At 38.5% G+C, this 19,966-nt stretch overlaps 1 protein-coding gene across 3 annotated transcripts in view; it reads left to right on the forward strand.

The window, feature by feature from the left end:
• LOC107798074 (CHD3-type chromatin-remodeling factor PICKLE) overlaps positions 1-18,467 on the forward strand; it is a 62,457-nt gene extending 43,990 nt beyond the window's left edge. For all 3 annotated transcript variants that reach the window (XM_075249971.1, XM_075249970.1, XM_075249976.1), the window contains exons 19-31: positions 855-964; positions 1,690-1,771; positions 4,106-4,303; positions 4,539-4,695; positions 4,787-4,892; positions 5,095-5,169; positions 5,844-5,905; positions 6,028-6,104; positions 6,886-7,016; positions 7,842-8,283; positions 17,391-17,523; positions 17,620-17,693; positions 17,837-18,467. In XM_075249971.1, the coding sequence (XP_075106072.1) occupies positions 855-964; positions 1,690-1,771; positions 4,106-4,303; positions 4,539-4,695; positions 4,787-4,892; positions 5,095-5,169; positions 5,844-5,905; positions 6,028-6,104; positions 6,886-7,016; positions 7,842-8,283; positions 17,391-17,523; positions 17,620-17,693; positions 17,837-18,247 (2,058 nt within the window). In that variant the 3' untranslated portion in view covers positions 18,248-18,467. The remainder of the gene's footprint in view (positions 1-854; positions 965-1,689; positions 1,772-4,105; positions 4,304-4,538; positions 4,696-4,786; positions 4,893-5,094; positions 5,170-5,843; positions 5,906-6,027; positions 6,105-6,885; positions 7,017-7,841; positions 8,284-17,390; positions 17,524-17,619; positions 17,694-17,836) is intronic.
• Positions 18,468-19,966: the final 1,499 nt, after the last annotated feature.

Here is a 19,966-nt window from a genome sequence, read left to right on the forward strand (position 1 = left end):
CGAGTCTGAAGAGAAATAATCTCACACAACAAAAAGTTGATAAACATAGAAGCAGGTCAAACCAAAGCTGTAGAGAAGTTGAAGATATATATCGAAACAAGCAGTGAGATAGATATAACCTGTTAAGGTTGTTGACCTCTTAGAAATCAACTGGTGCAAGTTGCAAAGAGAGAAAATTGTGGAAACATGTATTTCAAACTTGAGAAGTCACAAGTTAATGATGTGGAGCAGAGAGAGTAAAGATTAGTGGATAGATTGTGGCTAGATGGATCACCGTCTTCAAGCGAGTCATCAAATTTGAAGTCCATGAGATTGATTGACATGTGGCAATCGATTGTGAAGGTTTGGTGATGGGCTTTAGTTAAATTGTTCGCTAGGTTCTCGAGTCTTTCTAGCGGGGTAGTGAGGCTAGAAGACTGATGAAAGAACGAACATTTGCAACAATCATTGGGAATATTTTGGTCTTTATAGATCCTTTGGCAGCCCGGTAGACTTTCCAGTGAGCAGCGTATACTTGAAGAATATGATGAAAAGAGTGAAGTGAAAAAGACTTGATTATTCCCTTGCTCGGTCAGAAATTTATTGTGATTACATATGTCATAACTTTGGTAGATTATTATGTCCCAACTTTGGTAGATTATTGATTATAGGAATGATTACATTCTCTAATCTAGGCATAACTAGAGCAATTAAATCAAATCAAATCTAATGGCTCTTATTAATGCAGAACATTTATAATATCAACATTAGATATCTAAAACCTTCTGTGGATGCTCAACATTTCGATATAATACTGCCTATTAGATGCCCATTCATATTCATGTGAGGTGGCTCTGATTGATTCCTTAATGCAGGAAGAACTTGATGACATCATAAGGTATGGGTCAAAAGAGTTATTTGCTGATGAAAATGACGAGGCTGGGAAATCTCGGCAAATTCATTATGATGATGCTGCAATAGATAGGTGAGTTTTACTTATAAAAAAATAGATATTTAAGTTTTGTTTACCTGAAATGGCTTCTTAACTTTTTCTTCATTTAAAATATAATTTTGGTATGTAACTTTTTTGAATTGCATATGGGACATCTCCCTCTATCTTATTAGTTGGACCTTTTGATGCGTCCAAAAAATTTGACCTAATCCTTAAATGGCTAGTATTTCTCCTTTGAGAGAGAAGATTAATACAAATTATTGCTCCTATTGTTTTATTTTCTTATGGCGCTGTAACTATTTGGGGGAGTGAAACGGTTTTTTATTTTTTAATTTTTACTGTGATTTTTCCTACATTTTATATATATTGCTAATTATAATAAATCGTGTATTGTATTCCTTAGTATTTTTTTTAAATTGAGTTATAAAGGAATCAATGTACGCTTTGGAACTAAAAATTGATTTATTTCTCCATCGTACTCCTAATCCTACCATTCTTTTCCAGAAGAAGGTAATAGTTATATTTTTTCTATATTGATTCTATGAATTTTCTATGTGCTCAACATTTCACATTTTAAACAATTAATTTTAACACGACTCTACCAAAGTCAATGTAATAATTTTACTCAAACATTTTACTCTTAGATTACGCGCATGTCGAAATGGGTCTAATTTATTGGGTGGAAGGAGTACCTTAGTACTTATGATGTTTTATAAAATGTATAATTTAAGTAATTTATTCATTCTATTAATTCTTAGATTACTTGATCGTGAGCAAGTTGGAGATGAAGATGCTGCAGTGAATGATGAAGAGGACGATTCATTTCTGAAGGCTTTTAAGGTTTATATCTCCTCTAGCATTTTAGATCATAAATTGATTTTTTGGAATTATGACTTGCAATTGAAGCGAATTATAGCCAGATTCACTAAAGTAATTAAATATGAAATTGAGTGTTGTGAATTACTTCTATTTCGTGGTTGGCAAATTGAAAACTGAAACTTAATGTTGCAATGATTCTTCTTTGGGCTTGTTCTACTCTAAGTTGCTCGGACACGGATGCGGGTGTCCGACACTAGTGCGGATCTAGAGGTTGGATCCTTCGAGATGTAAATTCTTAGATTCGGGGACATGGATCCTAGTACGAATACGGGTGCGGGGATCCGACTCAAAATAATTCAAAAAAAATAAAATAAAAAAATCTCTAAGTTATGAGAAATTTTGAGGAATACTTATGTATAGTTTGTAAAGTGTGGATTTCTTTTTCATTCACAAGTTGTAGATAAGTAAAGGATTGATATTCTAGATACGGTAAGCTATATTCTACCCTAGTTTTGGTTCTGATTTCGGGAATCAAATTGTATCTCGTCTCAAATTTTTCCGTCCGTCGTGGTCAAAGTACCCAAAATTGTGTGATAAGATCCGGTATGGATCCCATACCCGCACCCATACTAGTGTCGTGTCGACATGGGTGCGGCACCTAAACTGCCGTGTCGGAGCAACTTACTTCTACTTATGTTTTAATGATGTCTAAATTGACTTGGGATTAATATATTGTTATTATGTATTGGATTTTGAAGGTAGTAATGATAATTATAGTGATGATGTTATAAGCACTAACTTCATATATGTAAGGTATCTTATTTCTTTTTTTTTCTTTTTAAGTTTGTAATTTCACCACGGAAAACATGCACGTCTCTCTCAAGCGCCAGGAGTCTTGTTGCTTCGTTTTTGTCTTTTTGGCCGCTTATTGCTTTTAATAATGCTGGCTTGACAATCTTAAAGTAGCTAAGTTTAATGCATTAAAAGTTAAATAAATACATGTGTGATTTTAAGTACATTTACTCCCCCGAAAAAGGAAAAAAGAATGAAATAAATACATGTTAAATGAACGAATTTAGTTAAACTGTAAAGCAAGTTATGATTAGTGGTGAAAGAAGACACTTTTCATGAAGTATACTTGCTTCTTCTTTTTTGTCAACATGTTTAACTTGTAGCATAATATCATTAGTTGTATTGGTGAGGCATCTTTCTGAAGATAAATATATAGGTTGAAATAATTGATCACCAAAATAACTATATATATTTTGACTGATGATAGTAATCTCAGCTAGTTGTTATTTTCGAGTTTTTATGTTTAATTTCATGTAAATTTCAAAAAGAATATGTCAACTCAGATCCAGGACTGTGGCTATTATAGTGAAAATTCCTGGTCAGTGTGAACTTGATATTTCTGCGCTAAATTTTGGGAATTGGCAACTCTCATGTGATTGGGTCATTCTATCGGTTTTATCAAATACCACAAGGTCGCTACTCCTTTTCAGGTGTTCCATTGAGGCTTGCTATCCAGGATAAGTAGTTCTTATACATATGGACTTGCAGTTTGGAGTTGTAGCCAATAAATTTGATCTAGTGCAAGTTGATAGAGTTAAATGCAAATACTTATCAGTGTTATCAAAGGCGCGCTTAAGCCCAGAAGCGAGGCTCACAACATGTTGAGCGCTTCGCCTCGCTTAATGGGCGCTTCAATGCAGTCATCAAGGTTCTAAGGCATACTTTTCCTTGCTAACGAGCGTAATCCGGAAGAGGCGACACTAAACGATTGATATTTCACTTTATTGTAAACTTTCTTCAATTTCTTTGTCCATATATTTGGTATTCATGTTTATAAATATTAAGTCTTGGACTACACATACATATTTGTAGTTTTTCTCCATCTGCCTTTATTTGCGCTTAAAGCCCCAACAGACCTTAGAGCCTTTTTGCGCTTTTCGCCTTTGATAATACTGATACTTATATTGATTGACTTTTTGGTGCAACTTCTTAAATGTACACGTATTAGATACTCTGGTAGATTTTCTCAGGTCCTTCCAAGTTTAATGTGGGGCTGAGTTTGTGAAACTCTTATATTCAACACCTACTCAGTGTGGCCTTGAATTAACTTTTTTTGCTTGCTTGTAAGGACAAAAAAGTTCATAAATATTTGGCTTTGGATAAGAAAGAAATAAATTTGATGGCTTTTATGCTTTTCTGTAAGGATAATGAATAAACAATGTTATGACCATTGATATACTAAATTTCTGATTTAGTTGGGTAACTGCTATAATTTAAAAATTCATAGCTGCATTTTTGGCTTTTCTTTTTTCATTTGTTGATATAAGCTGCTGAATGTCTCAGGTAGCTAATTTTGAGTACATTGAAGAAGCAGAAGCAACAGCAGAAGAGGAAGCACCACCAGCCCCTATGGAGAATAAAGCAACTGTAAACAATTCTGAGAGAGCAACTTATTGGGAAGAATTGCTACGAGATAAATATGAAGTGCATCAAGTTGAAGAATTCAATGCTATGGGAAAGGGAAAGAGGAGCCGTAAGCAGGTGTGAATTGTCCTTTGCATGTTTATTCAATTGTCATTTATTCTGTTGAATGAGTTTGATTGTCGTTTATTCTGTTGAATGAGTTTGATGGCCTATTAAACACTGTTTCGTGCCTCTTTCTTTCATGCTCTTCAATAATTTCTGGTATGTGCTCTTTCTTGGACATGCTAATCTAGCCATTTCTCGCGACTTTTCCTTTTTGATTTCTCCATTTTATATCTTATTCTCTTCCTAGATGGTGTCTGTCGAAGATGATGATCTTGCTGGTCTGGAAGACGTGAGCACTGATGGAGAGGATGACAACTATGAAGCTGAAGCTGATTCGAGTGATGGTGAGACAGCTTCACTGGGAGCGCCAGTTGTGAGAAAGGCTCACAGAAAGAAAGCCCGCGGTGGGATATGGGTTTTCAATCTCATTTTTGAATTTCAGTTAAGACTAATATACTATGATATCTTAGTGAAGAATATATTTTCTTTTGACAGTGGATTCTGCTGAATCGCACCCTTTGATGGAAGGAGAAGGAAGATCATTTAGAGTACTAGGCTTCAATCAAAACCAAAGGGCAGCATTTGTTCAAATTTTGATGAGGTTTTGTTTTTTCTGTATTCTTTTTCTGCTACATTTTGCTTTATAATTTCCTCTCACAACTTCCTACCATTGAGTTTGGGATTGAGACGTAGTTGCTGTTGTTATAGTTGTTGTTCTTGCACCGACTTTCTACCATTCTAAATTTGTATCTTTTGTGCATGTAAAACTTGAAAATGTTGGAGATAACTTCTCTTCTTGACAGATTTGGGGTTGGTGAGTTTGACTGGGCAGAATTCACTCCACGATTGAAGCAGAAAACTTATGAAGAAATTAAAGAGTATGTGCATACATCAACTTTCAAGTTGTATATATCCCAATCTTCTAACTTAGGCTATTAGTAACGTGATCTCTCAACTAAATGTGTTTGCCAGTGAGGGGTAGACCTAACTTGCCTTCTATTTCTGAACCACTACCTCTTTCTGGTCTCAAAAGTTGCTCATCATGCATCTTCTTACTCTTCTCCTTCTCTCTGTCTCACTCCCAGATATTTTATGCATCTGAGTATACCGATTGAATAATTGAGATACTTGTGGATGGAACATTTGGTCCTGTGCCTTCCCACCAAATGTTAATTCGATAATTCCTACAATTTTGATGCTTTGTCAGCTTGATGTGGTATAACGTCTTCAAAGCTATGTTATGTTATGGCAACTATAGGTAATTTAGACTTGTTGAAAAATAAAGTAACATCACTGTGACAGTATAATTTATCCCCCAAAAGAACAACAGATTCTTCTTGTGCATCTATGATGATGTGGTATTATTTCGACAAATTCCTAATTTTGTATGTCTCTTGTTGAATAGACGTACCTAGTGCTCCAATTTCTGCTGGAAAAGTTTTTCCCAATCACAATTTTCACTAAATGAATAACCTCCCCTAGTGATCTCCACTTGATTTGTCTGAAATTTGCAGATAATATGTACTGACATGTTCTAATCTCTGTCATACAGTTATGGAGCTCTCTTTCTGTCGCACATAGCTGAAGATATCACTGACTCGCCAACATTTTCAGGTGAAGATAATATATTTCTCTTTAAATTAGTGGTTTATGATTCTTATAGGCTTTAGTTTCTCCTTTTTCTTCTCCTTTACCCTCTTGCTGGTCAGGAAACATTTAAATATTTTGGATTGCAGATGGGGTTCCAAAAGAAGGACTTAGAATACAAGATGTGCTTGTTAGGATAGCTGTCTTGCTGCTTATAAGGGACAAGGCAAGTCTTTATTTCTGGCAAAGGATATGCTATTGCATATCTATGATATTCCTATGTCCCGTATAGCTTCTAATTGCAGTATCGAACTCTCACTGGTGTGTGTGCTTGTAACTTTCAGGTTATAGCCCAAACTGGGTCTTCGATAGTATGTGTTAGATGTTTTCCAATACGCATATCCTATTTGTTTCTGTAGTCTCATTCTTCTAGCAACTTTTTCATTTATCACGGTTATACAAAAGTCTCAAGTTTTAAAATTAATATCCAGTTCCAAATTCGATTTGTGCCTTTATAAGTTCCTACAATTATTGTGTCTTTTGTGTTCGCCTCCAACACCACGTTTGCGTCCTCATTTGTGCTACCGCAATTATAACTTGATCTTTTTGGCATGAAAATATGAGAAAAGAATTTCATGTTTGAAAAGACAAAAAATGGAAGTTTCTCTTATTTCATGGTTAATGGTATTATGCAATGTGGTTGAGGTATAAGACAGGTATAAATATGATGTGACTTGTCCAAAAATAGAATGGTAAAATCCATTGCTGTTGCTGGATTTCTTCTTGTAATGTTTGGTAGTGGTAAAATAATTTATAAGTATGATGTCTGCTTGTTTTTTATATGGTCATTTTGATGCTATCAAATTTTTATGTGATCTTTAATTTCCAGTAAAACTGAAGCTTTTTACCTTAAGTTACATTGTCAGATGACTGTAGATCTTCATTAAACTACAATTATAGAGGTGTGTTCATGGTTAAAGGTTGATAGGTATTTTCTGCTGTTTCAGGTGAAGGCTTTTTCAGAAAAGACAGGTGGCCCTCTTTTTGCCGAGGACATTCTGTTTCGGTTGCCTGGATTGAAAGGTGGAAAGCTTTGGAAGGAAGAGCATGATCTGCTGCTGCTACGAGCAGTGTTAAAGTATGTAACTTTTCATCTCTGCTGATCTATATCATGAATTTAGGAACTGTCGAACTAGTTGAATAACTCTGTAGGTCTGGAATTGCACTTTATAAAGAAAGACAAGTATACGAGTTGATCAGATTGCATATACCAGTAGTGAAGAAAGATGCAAAAGTCTGGATTAAATTTAAAGAGATGAAGGCTCTTAAAAGATGATCCTTTGTATTGGTCTCATACTTAATTGGCTTATTTTCCTTTCATTTATCACAACTACTTGAACCCTTCCTCAAATGCTAGAAAGTAAATATGGTATATCTCACAAATTCACAGTAACATATTAAGATACTGATACCCTTGACTCCAAAAACTTGATTGGAAGAGCTTATCCTGCACCTTATAAATGTAAAACTTGTTTAAATGCTCCAAATCTTGGCTTAATAACTGGAAAGAATTTACTGTGATCAGTTTATGTTTCATGTCATGATTTTTACTGTTTGACATCAAGATTGCCATGATGCATCTTGCATATGTTCTAGACCCAAACTTATAACGATTGCACTGTGTTTCGAGGCCTGGTCTTTCTTATTAATCTGCTTCAGACTGCAATTTTGTGTGTTCACACCATGGAAACCATCATCTCACATTTGCTCCTTGAAATACAAGTTTATGTATTTAGGATCATGTATTTTTCACTGTACATTTCTATTAAGTTCGTCTTAGTTGATTGGTTTATCTCTGGATTTCGGCAACTGGGAGCATAACTGTTAAATCAATAACTGCGGTAGATATTGCCAAGTTCTGCTGATATTGTTTTTATTTTGTTGTGTCTTTCTGGTTGTGTAGGCATGGTTATGGAAGATGGCAGGCAATTGTTGATGATAAGGAGTTGAGGATTCAAGAGATCATCTGTAAAGAGCTCAATCTTCCCTTCATAAATTTACCCGTTCCCGGAGCTTCTCAGCCACAAGTTCCTCCTGCTCCAGGAGCTTCCCAAGCTCAAGTTACTGTTCCTGGAGCTTCTCAAGCAGCAATTGGTGTAAATACAGCTAATGCTGGGCCTGCTGGAGCTGCTGGAAGTCAGGTGAAAGCTACTGGTGATGGGAATGCCTATGGAGCTGACCTTTCACATGGTACAAGCGATCCTTCAAATAGACCACAACCTTACCAAGATCCGTCTTCATTATATCATTTTAGAGAGATGCAGAGAAGACAAGTGGAATTCATAAAGAAAAGGGTGCTGCTTCTTGAAAAGGGCCTTAATGCTGAATATCAGAAAGAAGCCTTTGTAAGTTATCTTATTACAACAACAACAACAACATACCCGGTTTAATCTCACAAATGAGATCTGGGGAGGGTCGTGTGTACGTAGACCTTACCCCTATCTTGTGCAGGTTGAGAGGTTGTTTCCAATAGACCCTTGGCTCAAGGAAAGCAAAATCATAGTAGTTTAAAAAGAAATATGATAGCGAAAAAGACGTGGAATGAGAAGCATTGATAACAACGATAATAAGAGAGCCAAAGCATAAGAAACATTAGGTTGTAATGGAACTCTAAGACTAATAATAATAGTACTATTGGTATACGTCCGACTACCTACTAACCTTCTACTCTAATTCTCGACTTTCACACCCTTCTATCAAGGGTTATGTCCTTGATAAGCTAATGATGTGCCATATCCTGCCTAATCACCTCTCTCCAATACTTCTTTGGCCTATCCCTACCTCTCCTTAGGCGCACCTTGGTTAATCTCTCATACCTTCTCACTGGGGCATCCGTGCCGCTCCTCTTACGTGCCCAAACCATCTTAGCCTCGCTTCCCGTATTTTCTCACCACGAAATCCATTCCCACCTTATCCCCACTATCTTCATTCCTAATCTTATCTTTCCTATTATGCCCGTACATCTATCTCAGCATCCTTATATCTGTTACTTTCATCTTCTGGACATGAAAGTTCTTGACTGACCAACATTTGTCCCATACAATATAGTCGGTCTAACCACCACTCTGTAGAACTTACCTTTAAGTTTTGGTGGCACATTCTTATCACATGGCACTGGATGTGAGCCTCCACTTTATCTATTCCGCTCCAATATGATGTGTGAGATCATCGTCAATCTCCTCATTACCTTGGATTACAAAGTATTATGTTTTAGTCCGGCTCAACCTGAAACCTTTAGACTCCAGGGTCTGTCTCCAAACCTCCAACATAGCTTTAACTCCACCTCTCGTCTCGTCAATCAGCACTATGTCGTTCGCAAATTACATACATCATGGCACCTTTCCCTGAATGTGATGTGTCAATTCATCCATCGCTAACGCAAATAAAAACGGACTAAGAGCTGATCCCCGGTGTAACCCCATCATGACTGTGAAGTATCCTGAGTCTCCTCCAACTATCGTTACCCGAGTCTTAGCTTCATCATACATGTCCTTAATCGCCCTAGTGTTTGCAACAAGTACACCTCTAGCCTTCAAACATCTCCATAGGACCTTTCTTGGGACTTTGTAGTATGCTTTGTCCAGGTGAATGAACACCATATGCAAGTCCCTCTTCTTCTCCCTGTACTGTACCACTAATCTCCTTACAAGATGGATGGCTTATGTGGTCGATCGCCCCGTCATGAATCCGAATTGGTACTCCAAAAATAGAAACCCACCTTCTCACCCTCATCTTCGCTACCCTCTCCCAAACTTTTATAGTGTGGCTTAGCAACCTGATACTCCCATAGTTGTTGCAATTTTGAATATCACCCTTGTTCCTGTACAGCTGAATCATTGTGCTCCGCTTCCATTCTTCGAGCATATTCTCCGTCCTAAAAATGACATTGAACAACCCAGTTAGCTACTCCAAACCTGTCCTGCCCACGCTCTTCTAAAATTTCACCGGGAAGAGTCTGGCCCGGTCGCCCTTCCCCTACTAATCTTGCGCATAGCCCTCTCAACCTCAACAACCTTTATATGCCTACAATACCCAAAATCTCGTCGGTTCTCTGAGTGCTCCAAATCACCTAGCACAATACTTATGCCCCCTTCTTCGTTCAAGAGTTTGTGGAAGTATGTCTGCCACCTCCGTCGATTGTGTACCTCTTCCACCAATACCATGTCTTCCTCGTCTTTGGTGCACTTTATTTGTCTAGGTCACGAGCTTTCCTCTCTGTTGCCTTGGCTAGCCTGTACAACTTCTTGTCCCTCTCTTACCCCCGAGATCAGCATACATGCGTTCAACTGCACCGTTTTCCCTGTCGTTACAACTAACTTTGCCTCCTTCCTTGCTGTCTTATACTACTCCTTGGTCGTCCTTTTCTCCTCTTCGTCTTTGCTTTCCACTAACTTCAAATACACGACCTTCTTGGCGTCCACTTTCCCTTGGACATCTCCGTTCCACCACCAGAGTAATCCTTCGAGACCTCCAACACCGCTCTAGCCGCGTCCCTAATGCAATCCGCCATCATGGTCCACATACTACTCGCATCCCCACTACCTCTTGTTAGCGGAAACGTAAAAGAAAGAACACAAGATTTAACGTGGTTCGGATCAAAATAATCCTACGTCCACCAGAGAACAATTGCCCTTTTAATATTAACAAAGGAATGGGAGATTTCCCAATTACACTTAAGAGAATTTCTCTCTTAACTCTGTACTCACTACAATGTATTGTATTATTTTGGGATGATTTCTACAAGTGAAGGAGTGCATCTATTTATAGAGGTAAAGACCTCCTCTTGATGTCATTGGTGACATCAAACTACCTCCTCTTGATGTCATGGGTGACATCAAAGGAGGAAGCTTCCTCCTAGCATCCACACCAACTCTTTCCACCAACTCTTCCAATTGGCATGCCATTGTTGACTAAACATAAACCAACATTTTCAGCATGCCATTGTTAACTAAACATAAACCAACATTTTCAATCTCCACCTTGGTTTGCGTTTCGAGCGTGTGAACAACTCTGGCCAAAACTTCTAAGCTTACTGGGCAACCCCGTTGTAAGAAACAAGAAGAATCAAACCATTGTTGAACATACCACCTCCACCTAGCAACTGTTCTCTTCGGAGTTGCATCAGTTGATGCACACCCCCGCCAAGTTCTTGCAGTGTGCAAACTTAGCGAGCGGGACTATCTTGGTCAACATGTCTGCAGCATTATCGTCTGTGATAACCTTCACGACCTTGATAGTTCCCTCATCAATAACATCTCGAATAAAATGAAATCTGACATCAATGTGTTTAGTGCGCTCATGAAATCTCTGATTTTTCATTAGATGAATAGCACTCTGACTATCACATCTAAGAGTTGATTCCAGCTGAACCAAACTCAATTCCGCTACTAAACTTTTCAACCAGATAGCTTCCTTTACCGCCTCCGCTGCTGCCATGTATTCTGCTTCTGTCGTAGACAAAACGACAATCGACTGCAAAGTCGACTTCCAACTGACGGCACTGCCAACGAGGGTAAAGATGTATCCAGTTGTGGACCTTCTTCTGTCAAGATCTCCTGCATAGTCAGAATCCACATAACCGAGAATTGAAATACCTGTACCACTTTTTCGAAAGGTAAGACCAACACCAGAAGCTCCTTTGAGATATCTCAATATCCACTTGACAGCTTCCCAATGCCTCTTTCCTGGGTTGGACATGTATCTACTTACCACACTTACAAATTGAGCAATATCTGGACGTGTGCATACCATAGCATACATAATACTACCAACTACACTGGCATAAGGAATCTTTGACATATGCTCCACCTCATCCTCGGACTGAGGCATTTGTGACTATGAAAGTTTAAAATGAGGAGCTAATGGTGTACTTACAGGCTTGCACGTTTGCATATTGAATCTCTCGAGAACCCTTTCAATATACCTCTTCTGAGAAAGATGTACAACATCGTCTTCTCTTGAAATCTCCATACCAAGGATTTTCTTTGCATCTCCTAAATCCTTCATGTCAAATTCCTTACTCAATAGTTTCTTCAAAGCATTTATCTCTGTAATGTTGTTAGCAGCAATAAGCATATCATCAACATACAACAGTAAATAAATCATTGAGTTACCAGACATCTTCTTGTGATACACACAACTATCAAATGCACTCCTTGAGAATTCATGTGTAGTCATGAATGCATCAAACCTCTTGTACCACTGTCTAGGGGATTGCTTCAAACCATACAAAGACTTCTTTAGTTGGCATACGTGATCTTCTTTTCCCTCAGCTAGGAAACCTTCAGGTTGATCCATATAGATTGTCTCTTCTAGATCACCGTGTAAGAAAGCAGTTTTGACATCAAGCTGTTGAAGCTCCAAGTCAAATTGTGCAACCAATGCTAGTAGCACGCGAATTGAGCTATGCTTCACGACCGGAGAGAAAATCTCATTGTAGTCAATTCCCTCCTTTTGGCTGAAACCTTTTGCAACCAATCTCGCCTTGAACCTAGCATCTTCCACTTCAGGAATTCCCTCTTTCTTTCGGTAGACCCACTTGCATCCAACTGTCCTCTTCCCCTTTTGTCTTTTCACTAAGACCCATGTCTGATTCTTGTGAAGAGACTCCATCTCTTCAGTCATGGCTAACCGCCATTGTGCGACATCCTTGCAAGAAGTTGCTTCAATATACGAGGAGGGCTCCAGATCTTTAATCTCTTCTTGTGCAGCTACGAACGCATATGCAATCAAGTTTGCTTGATTTATAAGGCGTTCCGGTTCTCGTGTCTGCCTCTTCTCCCTCCCCTTCGCAATTGTGTATGGTTCATTGACAGCAAGTTCTTCAACGCCTACATCTTCTGACTCATCTTTAACCTGAGTCTCTTGATCCTTTTCCTTGGCAAGCTCCACCGGAAGCTCCACCTGCTCGTTGTTCTTGTTTCCTGAAAACTCCACGGAAACTTTACGAGGATCAAGTATAGAGGATTCATCGAAGGTGACATCTCTACTAACTATAAATTTGAGTAAAGACAAACACCAAAGTTTGTACCCTTTTACTCCATCCACATACCCTACGAATATGGCCTTCTTAGCCCTTGGTTCAAGCTTTCCTTCATTAACGTGATAATAAGCTGGACACCCAAATACTCGTAAGTATGAATAGTTAGAGGGTTCACCTGACCATACCTCATTCGGAGTCTTAAAGTCAATTGCCGATGCTGGAGATCGATTGACAATATGAGCAGCAGTGTGAACTGCTTCAGCCCAAAATACTTTGGACATTTTGGCTTGTAGGAGCATACAACGAGCCTTTTCAAGAAGAGTTCTGTTCATTCTCTCGGCAACTCCATTCTGCTGTGGGGTATGCCTGACAGTCCTATGTCTTGAGATCCCATGAACCTTGCAGAATTCATTAAACTCTTCATTGCAAAACTCCAAGCCATTGTCTGTGCGAAGATACTTGATTTTCCGCTCCATTTGATTTTCAACCAATATCTTCCACTCTTTAAATGCTTCAAAAGCATCACTTTTTGCCTTCAAAAAATACACCCAAACCTTTCGTGAGAAATCATCAATAAAAATGAGAAGATACCTCTTTCCGCCCTTCGATGGAAGTTTAGAAGGACCCCATAAATCTGAATGGATGTAGTCTAGCACTCCTCTTGTCTTGTGTTTGCCAGTGCTGAAGCTGACCTTCTTCTGCTTCCCTAGAACGCAAGTGCTCACAGAAGTCAAGCATGCTGATCTTCTCGCCTTCCAAAAGTTTACGATTGCTCAACATCTCCAGTCCACGTGTGCTCATATGACCCAGTCTCATGTGCCATAGTCTTGCCTTGTCATCATTAGATAACTGCACTGTAGATGCATTTGCAGAGCCAACAATGGTGCTTCCGGCCAATGTGTAAAGGCCGTTCTCCAGCTTGCCTTTCAGCATGACTAAAGAACCTTTAGTCACCTTCATAGTTCCTGCTTCGCTCATGTACCTGTAGCCTTGTTCATCCAGAGTACCCAAGGAGATCAAATTCTTCTTCAGATCAGGAACATGACGGACTTGTGTAATAGTCCTCACGATTCCATCATGGCAGCGAACCCGAACTGAGCCAATGCCAACTATTGCACAAGTTGCATTATTGCCCATTACTACGGTTCCTCCACTTTTCTCGTAGCTGCTAAACCAGTCTTTTCGGAACGTCATATGCAGAGTACAAGCAGAGTCTAACACCCATTTGTTTTCATAACTACTATTATTATTACACGATGTTGTTAGTACATAATCATTATCAAAATTATGTACCTGTTCAACTGTAGATGCACTCGCCTTTTCCTTGGACTTTGACATTGGGCAATCTCGTTCAAAGTGCCCCTTCTTGCCACAACCCCAACACTCTGTATTCTTCTTGTTCACACGAGACTTTGATCTGTGCTTTGATTTGGTCTTTCCCTGTTGGCTAGTCCGGCCTCTTACAAAGAGGCCACTTGCCTGGTCATCTCTATCTCCTTCAATGTGCCTCCGCACATCACTAGAGTTAAGTGCCTGCCGCACTTGCTCAAGCTTGAAAGGCTCCTTGCTATACATCATTGAATTCTCAATATCACGATATCCTGAAGTCAATGAAAATAGCAAAGCACATGCAAGCGTCTCCTCCTCCCTTTTAATTCCTGCAATCTGTAAGTCCATGACAAGTTTATTAAACGCATCTAAATGATCTTGTAACGAAGTACCTGACCCTATCTTAAATGTGTGAAGACGCCGTTGTAACAACATTCTTGTTGTCACTGATCGGTCTTGGTATAGCCCTTCTAGCTTTTCCCACAACTGTTTGGCCGTCTCTTCGGTACCCGTACTCACTTCACAAAGCACGTTAGGTGCAAGGGATAGTTGGATTGCACTCAATGCATCCCCTTCAATCTTCTCCTTGTCGGGAGCTGATATATCCGTAGGATACTTTCCGTCAATAGCATGGATTGAACCTTCCCTCCGCAGTAACGCCATCATCTGAATCTTCCAGATATTGAAGTTGTTGCGTCCATTGAATCTATCAATTTCAAACTTCATGGAACTCATATTTGCTTGTTCTTTCTCCTTGGATCGTTAAAGAATCCTGTCGCTCTGATACCAATTGTTAGCGGAAACGTAAAAGAAAGAACACAAGATTTAACGTGGTTCGGATCAAAATAATCCTACGTCCACCAGAGAACAATTGCCCTTTTAATATTAACAAAGGAAGGGGAGATTTCCCAATTACACTTAAGAGAATTTCTCTCTTAACTCTCTACTCACTACAATGTATTGTATTATTTTGGGATGATTTCTACAAGTGAAGGAGTGCATCTATTTATAGAGGTAAAGACCTCCTCTTGATGTCATTGGTGACATCAAACTACCTCCTCTTGATGTCATGGGTGACATCAAAGGAGGAAGCTTCCTCCTAGCATCCACACCAACTCTTTCCACCAACTCTTCCAATTGGCATGCCATTGTTGACTAAACATAAACCAACATTTTCAGCATGCCATTGTTAACTAAACATAAACCAACATTTTCACCTCTCCAAGCCCTTTTTGCTATCAACTCCTCCCCCAACTCCTGAGATTTTTCTTTTGTCAAGGCTCCCCACTTGATTTTAAGTTGACCATACACATCCCTCTTCTTCCACTTTCTCTTATTCTCCAGGCCCATTACCAAGAGCTTATGTTGGATCATAAGATTCTGACTCGGGGTAACCTTGCAGTCCATGCATAAACCTTTATCACACTTCCTAAGAAGTGTATAATCAATTTGGGTCTTGGTCACTGTACTCTGGAAGGTGACCGGGTGCTCCTGCTTCTGAAAACTCGAGTTAGCTATCACCAAATCAAAAACTTTAGCGAAATCCAACAACGAAGTTCCTCCTTCCTTTCTATCCTCAAAACTGAAACTGCCATGCACATCGTCATAACCCTTCTCGATGTGATGCTGGATTGCATGTGATATAATTATGAAATTCGTCAATCTATGCCTCAGCTTAAACAAGTTGGGTTTGCTGTATGAATCCTCACTTCTTCATTATGCTCAACTCATGTCATCATCGTACCTTAATATATTTTAATATATGTAAATAATAATAGATAATACCAATAATGTTAGAAGTTATCTAACAAGTCTAAAACGTATTCCCAACTAGTAGATATCGCCTATATGGATTTTTTTCTTCCATCGTGCCCTATCTTTAAGTAAGTCTGCATTGATTCCAAGCATTTGTAGGTATATCGAGACAATTTCCCCTGACCCCTTTTTAACAATTGCACTATTATAGTTCTACACCTAATGACCGATGCATCTGTAGGTTGACGCATGACATGAACAAACCATCTCTGGCGACCTTATCTTTTTATCCTCAGTATGCTACTTGCATCTTCTGGCGAATGTGGTCATTGTTAGTCTTATTTAATCTTGTATAGCCGTGCATCCATCTTAGCATCCGCATCTCTGCAACACTCAACTTGTGGATATATTGGATTTAGTGGCCAAGCATTTACTACCCTAGAACATTGTCGGTCTTATAGTTGTTATGTAGACTTTACTTTCACTTTGGTCAGTATCCTTCTATCATATAACATTCTGGTAGCACTTCACTATTTCAGCCATGCAGTTTTAACTTTGTGAGTAACATATGTATCTGTCATTCCATTCTATTGAAAGCCTAGATATCTAAATTATTTTCATTTTGGCACAACAATCCCGTTTAGTCTTCAACTTCACTCTTCTCATGCTGACTAAATTTGTTGGGTATGTATTATGTCTTACTTTTACTTATCCTAAAACTTACTCAATAAAGTGTTTCTCCATAGTTTAAACTTTTGCTTCACGCCCTCTCTGGTTCTGTCATATCATCAGTAAATAGCATACATCATGGGACCTTATCTTGTATTATGTAGGCTAGCTCATTCATAATTGGGGTAAACTAGTAGGGGCTCAATGCCGATCCCTGGGTATAGACCCACTGTCGTGGAAAACTCCTTTATAAAATCTCCTACTACTGTTCTCACTCTAGTGACGGCTCCTTCATACATGTCCTTTCAGTATATGTCAAATCAGATTAGAGAGCTAATTCAAGTAATTTCACATATACTAGCTGTTTTATGTTCTCTGAGATTCATAGTACTATGTGCCTGGTTTGGCAGGTTAGCTCATGAATGGAACGACATGTTCTCACTAGTATATAACTTTGTGGGTTCCCAACTATTTATAAGGATAGATTTTCTCCTCTATAATCAATCAAGCCTTGAGAATTTGACCCGTTCTCTTGAGAAAGAACTGTTGGATATGTTTGAAACTCAGTACAATTCTTGGACTTGCTTAATTGGTTCAAATTCTCTCAGTGAACCAGTTTTTGAAATCTAGGTCACCAGGTGTGGCAGCTCCATTGGTTACTTCTGTGGAGAGCTACACTTGTAATGTGGTATACTGATCCTTACATGTTTCCTCTAGGGTGATGAAAATTCTCATGAACTGCCTAATGAAGAGATGGTGTGTGATACCAAGGCTGCGGATGAACCAAATCGAAATGTTGATGAAACCAATACTGAATTGATTGATCATTTCCCCATACTTGTAGCAATTTGTAAGTAGAGACATTTACCCTCCTCGAGTTTTCTATAGTGTGTCATGTAGTAAAGGCACTGACCTAGCATCTAATCATGCACTTCTTTGAATGCAGCTCCACAGGGAATATCTCAAGTTGCTTGTGATCGTAAACCAGATCGTTTAGGTGTTGCAGAGCTTTATAACAAGGTGAATATTTCACTGCCAAACATACTTCGACTTCATCTTATGCACAATTTGACAAACTTGCCAGTACAAAGACGATAAAACCGCATATTTCTCAGCAAGTATTCTAATGATGATACTTATATGTTTTTTTGTCTGTTCTGCAGATGTGCCAGGTACTCTCCGGAGATGTCCAAGATTCATTAAATGTGAGTCACCCTAGTATGAGAAAGAACATTCTTCCATTGGAAGCGATTTGTCAACAGATGAACCAAATTCTTTCTTCATCACATCAAAATACTCCGAATTTCAAGAGGGAACTGGTTCAAGAATATAGGGATTCTGAGGCTAGTAAATCCAGTATTCCAGTCCTATCATCTCAAGTAGATAATAGGGTATCCAAGAGTGCTAGCAATTGTACAGTTGCAAGCATGGCTGAGAGCAACGAGCACCACAACATTTCTCCTGCAGAAGTTCCAGAGACTAGACCTAGTGGTTTATCAACTGGAGAAGCTGATATAGAGATGGTGGATAATAGTGACATTTCCGCCACCAATATTGACAGAAAAGAAAATTAGGTTCTGAGGCTATTCGTATAGATGATGATTAAAAGTGAATCTATGTATGTACTTTTGTCTGCTAGCTGCTATAAACAACTTATAAAAAATGACGGTGACATTTTTCTTTCTCCAAGTTGATAAACACTGTTGAAGGAGGAGCCTCTGTGTTGTACTCTATTCTCCCTAATATCCCATGTTTTGATGGACATATTATAAAATGAGAATCAGTATAGTCAAACTTCAGCGTTCTAGTCTTCTCACAGGTTCTACTGAGTCATTCTCCGTATTATTGCAGTTGAATGAAACTTCATGGTTTTCAAAGAATTTGGCTGTGTATTCTTGAAATGAAGTCTATTTCTTCAGATTAATCTGATGAAATCTATTAGTTAGTCATGTAGCTTCCCATCTTCATCGCGGACATGACATGTTGTGCTTCACCAAAATAGGGGAAAGGGGAAACTCTCTAGGCGAAGTTGCGGATGCCTCTTATTCTACTTGCTGTATTGACTTCCTTTTGTTATAGTAGTAAACTTTGGGGATTTACTATGATAATACTACTTTGATTTTTTTTTTCCTTTAACTATGATTATTTAAAAATATTTGCAACACTACAGCAGTCGGCTATGAGAGAGCTACTTTTTTATCATTCTTTTTTAAAAAGAAATTGCTCTTTGAGACCCACGGGTGCTAGATAACACTTTAAAATGTGATACTTTGTATTGTATCTCGAGGGTTACAAGGTCTTTTAGAGACTATTATATTAACTTTGTTAAATTATCTTGGATTATCTTTGGTCTATGAGAAATTGAGCTACTATTAATGAATTATAAGATAGGGTTTTTTCTCAAAATTTAAAGCAAATGGAGTAAAGGAGTTGCTATATTGTCCATGTCAAGAACGGGCGAGACACCAGATGAGTCCATGAAGTTCGAAAGTGATCAGTTAGTTTTGTTCACCAAAATATATCATGAAGATTGATAAATGTAAGAGACCAACCATAGATGTTTATATGCAAGCAATGAGTTAGGTGGCCAAGATTGATTGGTCTTGTACAAGTAAATCATTCTTGTGAAGCAACATACACGTATTCATCATCGCTTTGTTAATTATTGATAATCATTGAACATGCATATTGAACTGTCCTTATTCTTCACGAATGGAACAAGGGCATCCTATGGTGAAAGTGAAACACTAAATCTGAACCCTTATTAAGCAAGTCTTGTATCTATTCCTTTCAATTCTCTCAACTTCATTGAAGCCATACGATACGGAAAAACAGAAATAAGTTGTGATACATAGATCAAAATAAAATTCAATCTCCCGCATGTGAAGCCGTCATTTGGGAACGTACACATGCATCGGGTTACTCACATATGACTCAAAACACTATCGAGAGCTCGAGTGTTATAGACTATACTATAAGCAGTAAGCCCCATACAACCCTTACTGATCATTCTCTAACCCCTCATGAAAAAATATGATATATGTTGCTCTTAGGCACAACTGTCATACCCTTTAACTCAAATACAAATCCCCTGTAATTTCAAACTTCACAACCTGGGCGTACGTGGTGGTTAAATGTTGCATGGCATGCACGCACCGATCAAGCAATATACCATATAGATTGTTCCTCATTACATTATATTATCGATAAACAACTATAGACTCCTCCACCAGAATAAAAATTGATCATAAAAAATATTCTCAAGGCCCTTAACAATGTTATCCCATCGATGA

This window comes from Nicotiana tabacum, chromosome 1 (genome assembly GCF_000715075.1).
Source record: "Nicotiana tabacum cultivar K326 chromosome 1, ASM71507v2, whole genome shotgun sequence".
NCBI classification, from domain to species: domain Eukaryota; kingdom Viridiplantae; phylum Streptophyta; class Magnoliopsida; order Solanales; family Solanaceae; genus Nicotiana; species Nicotiana tabacum.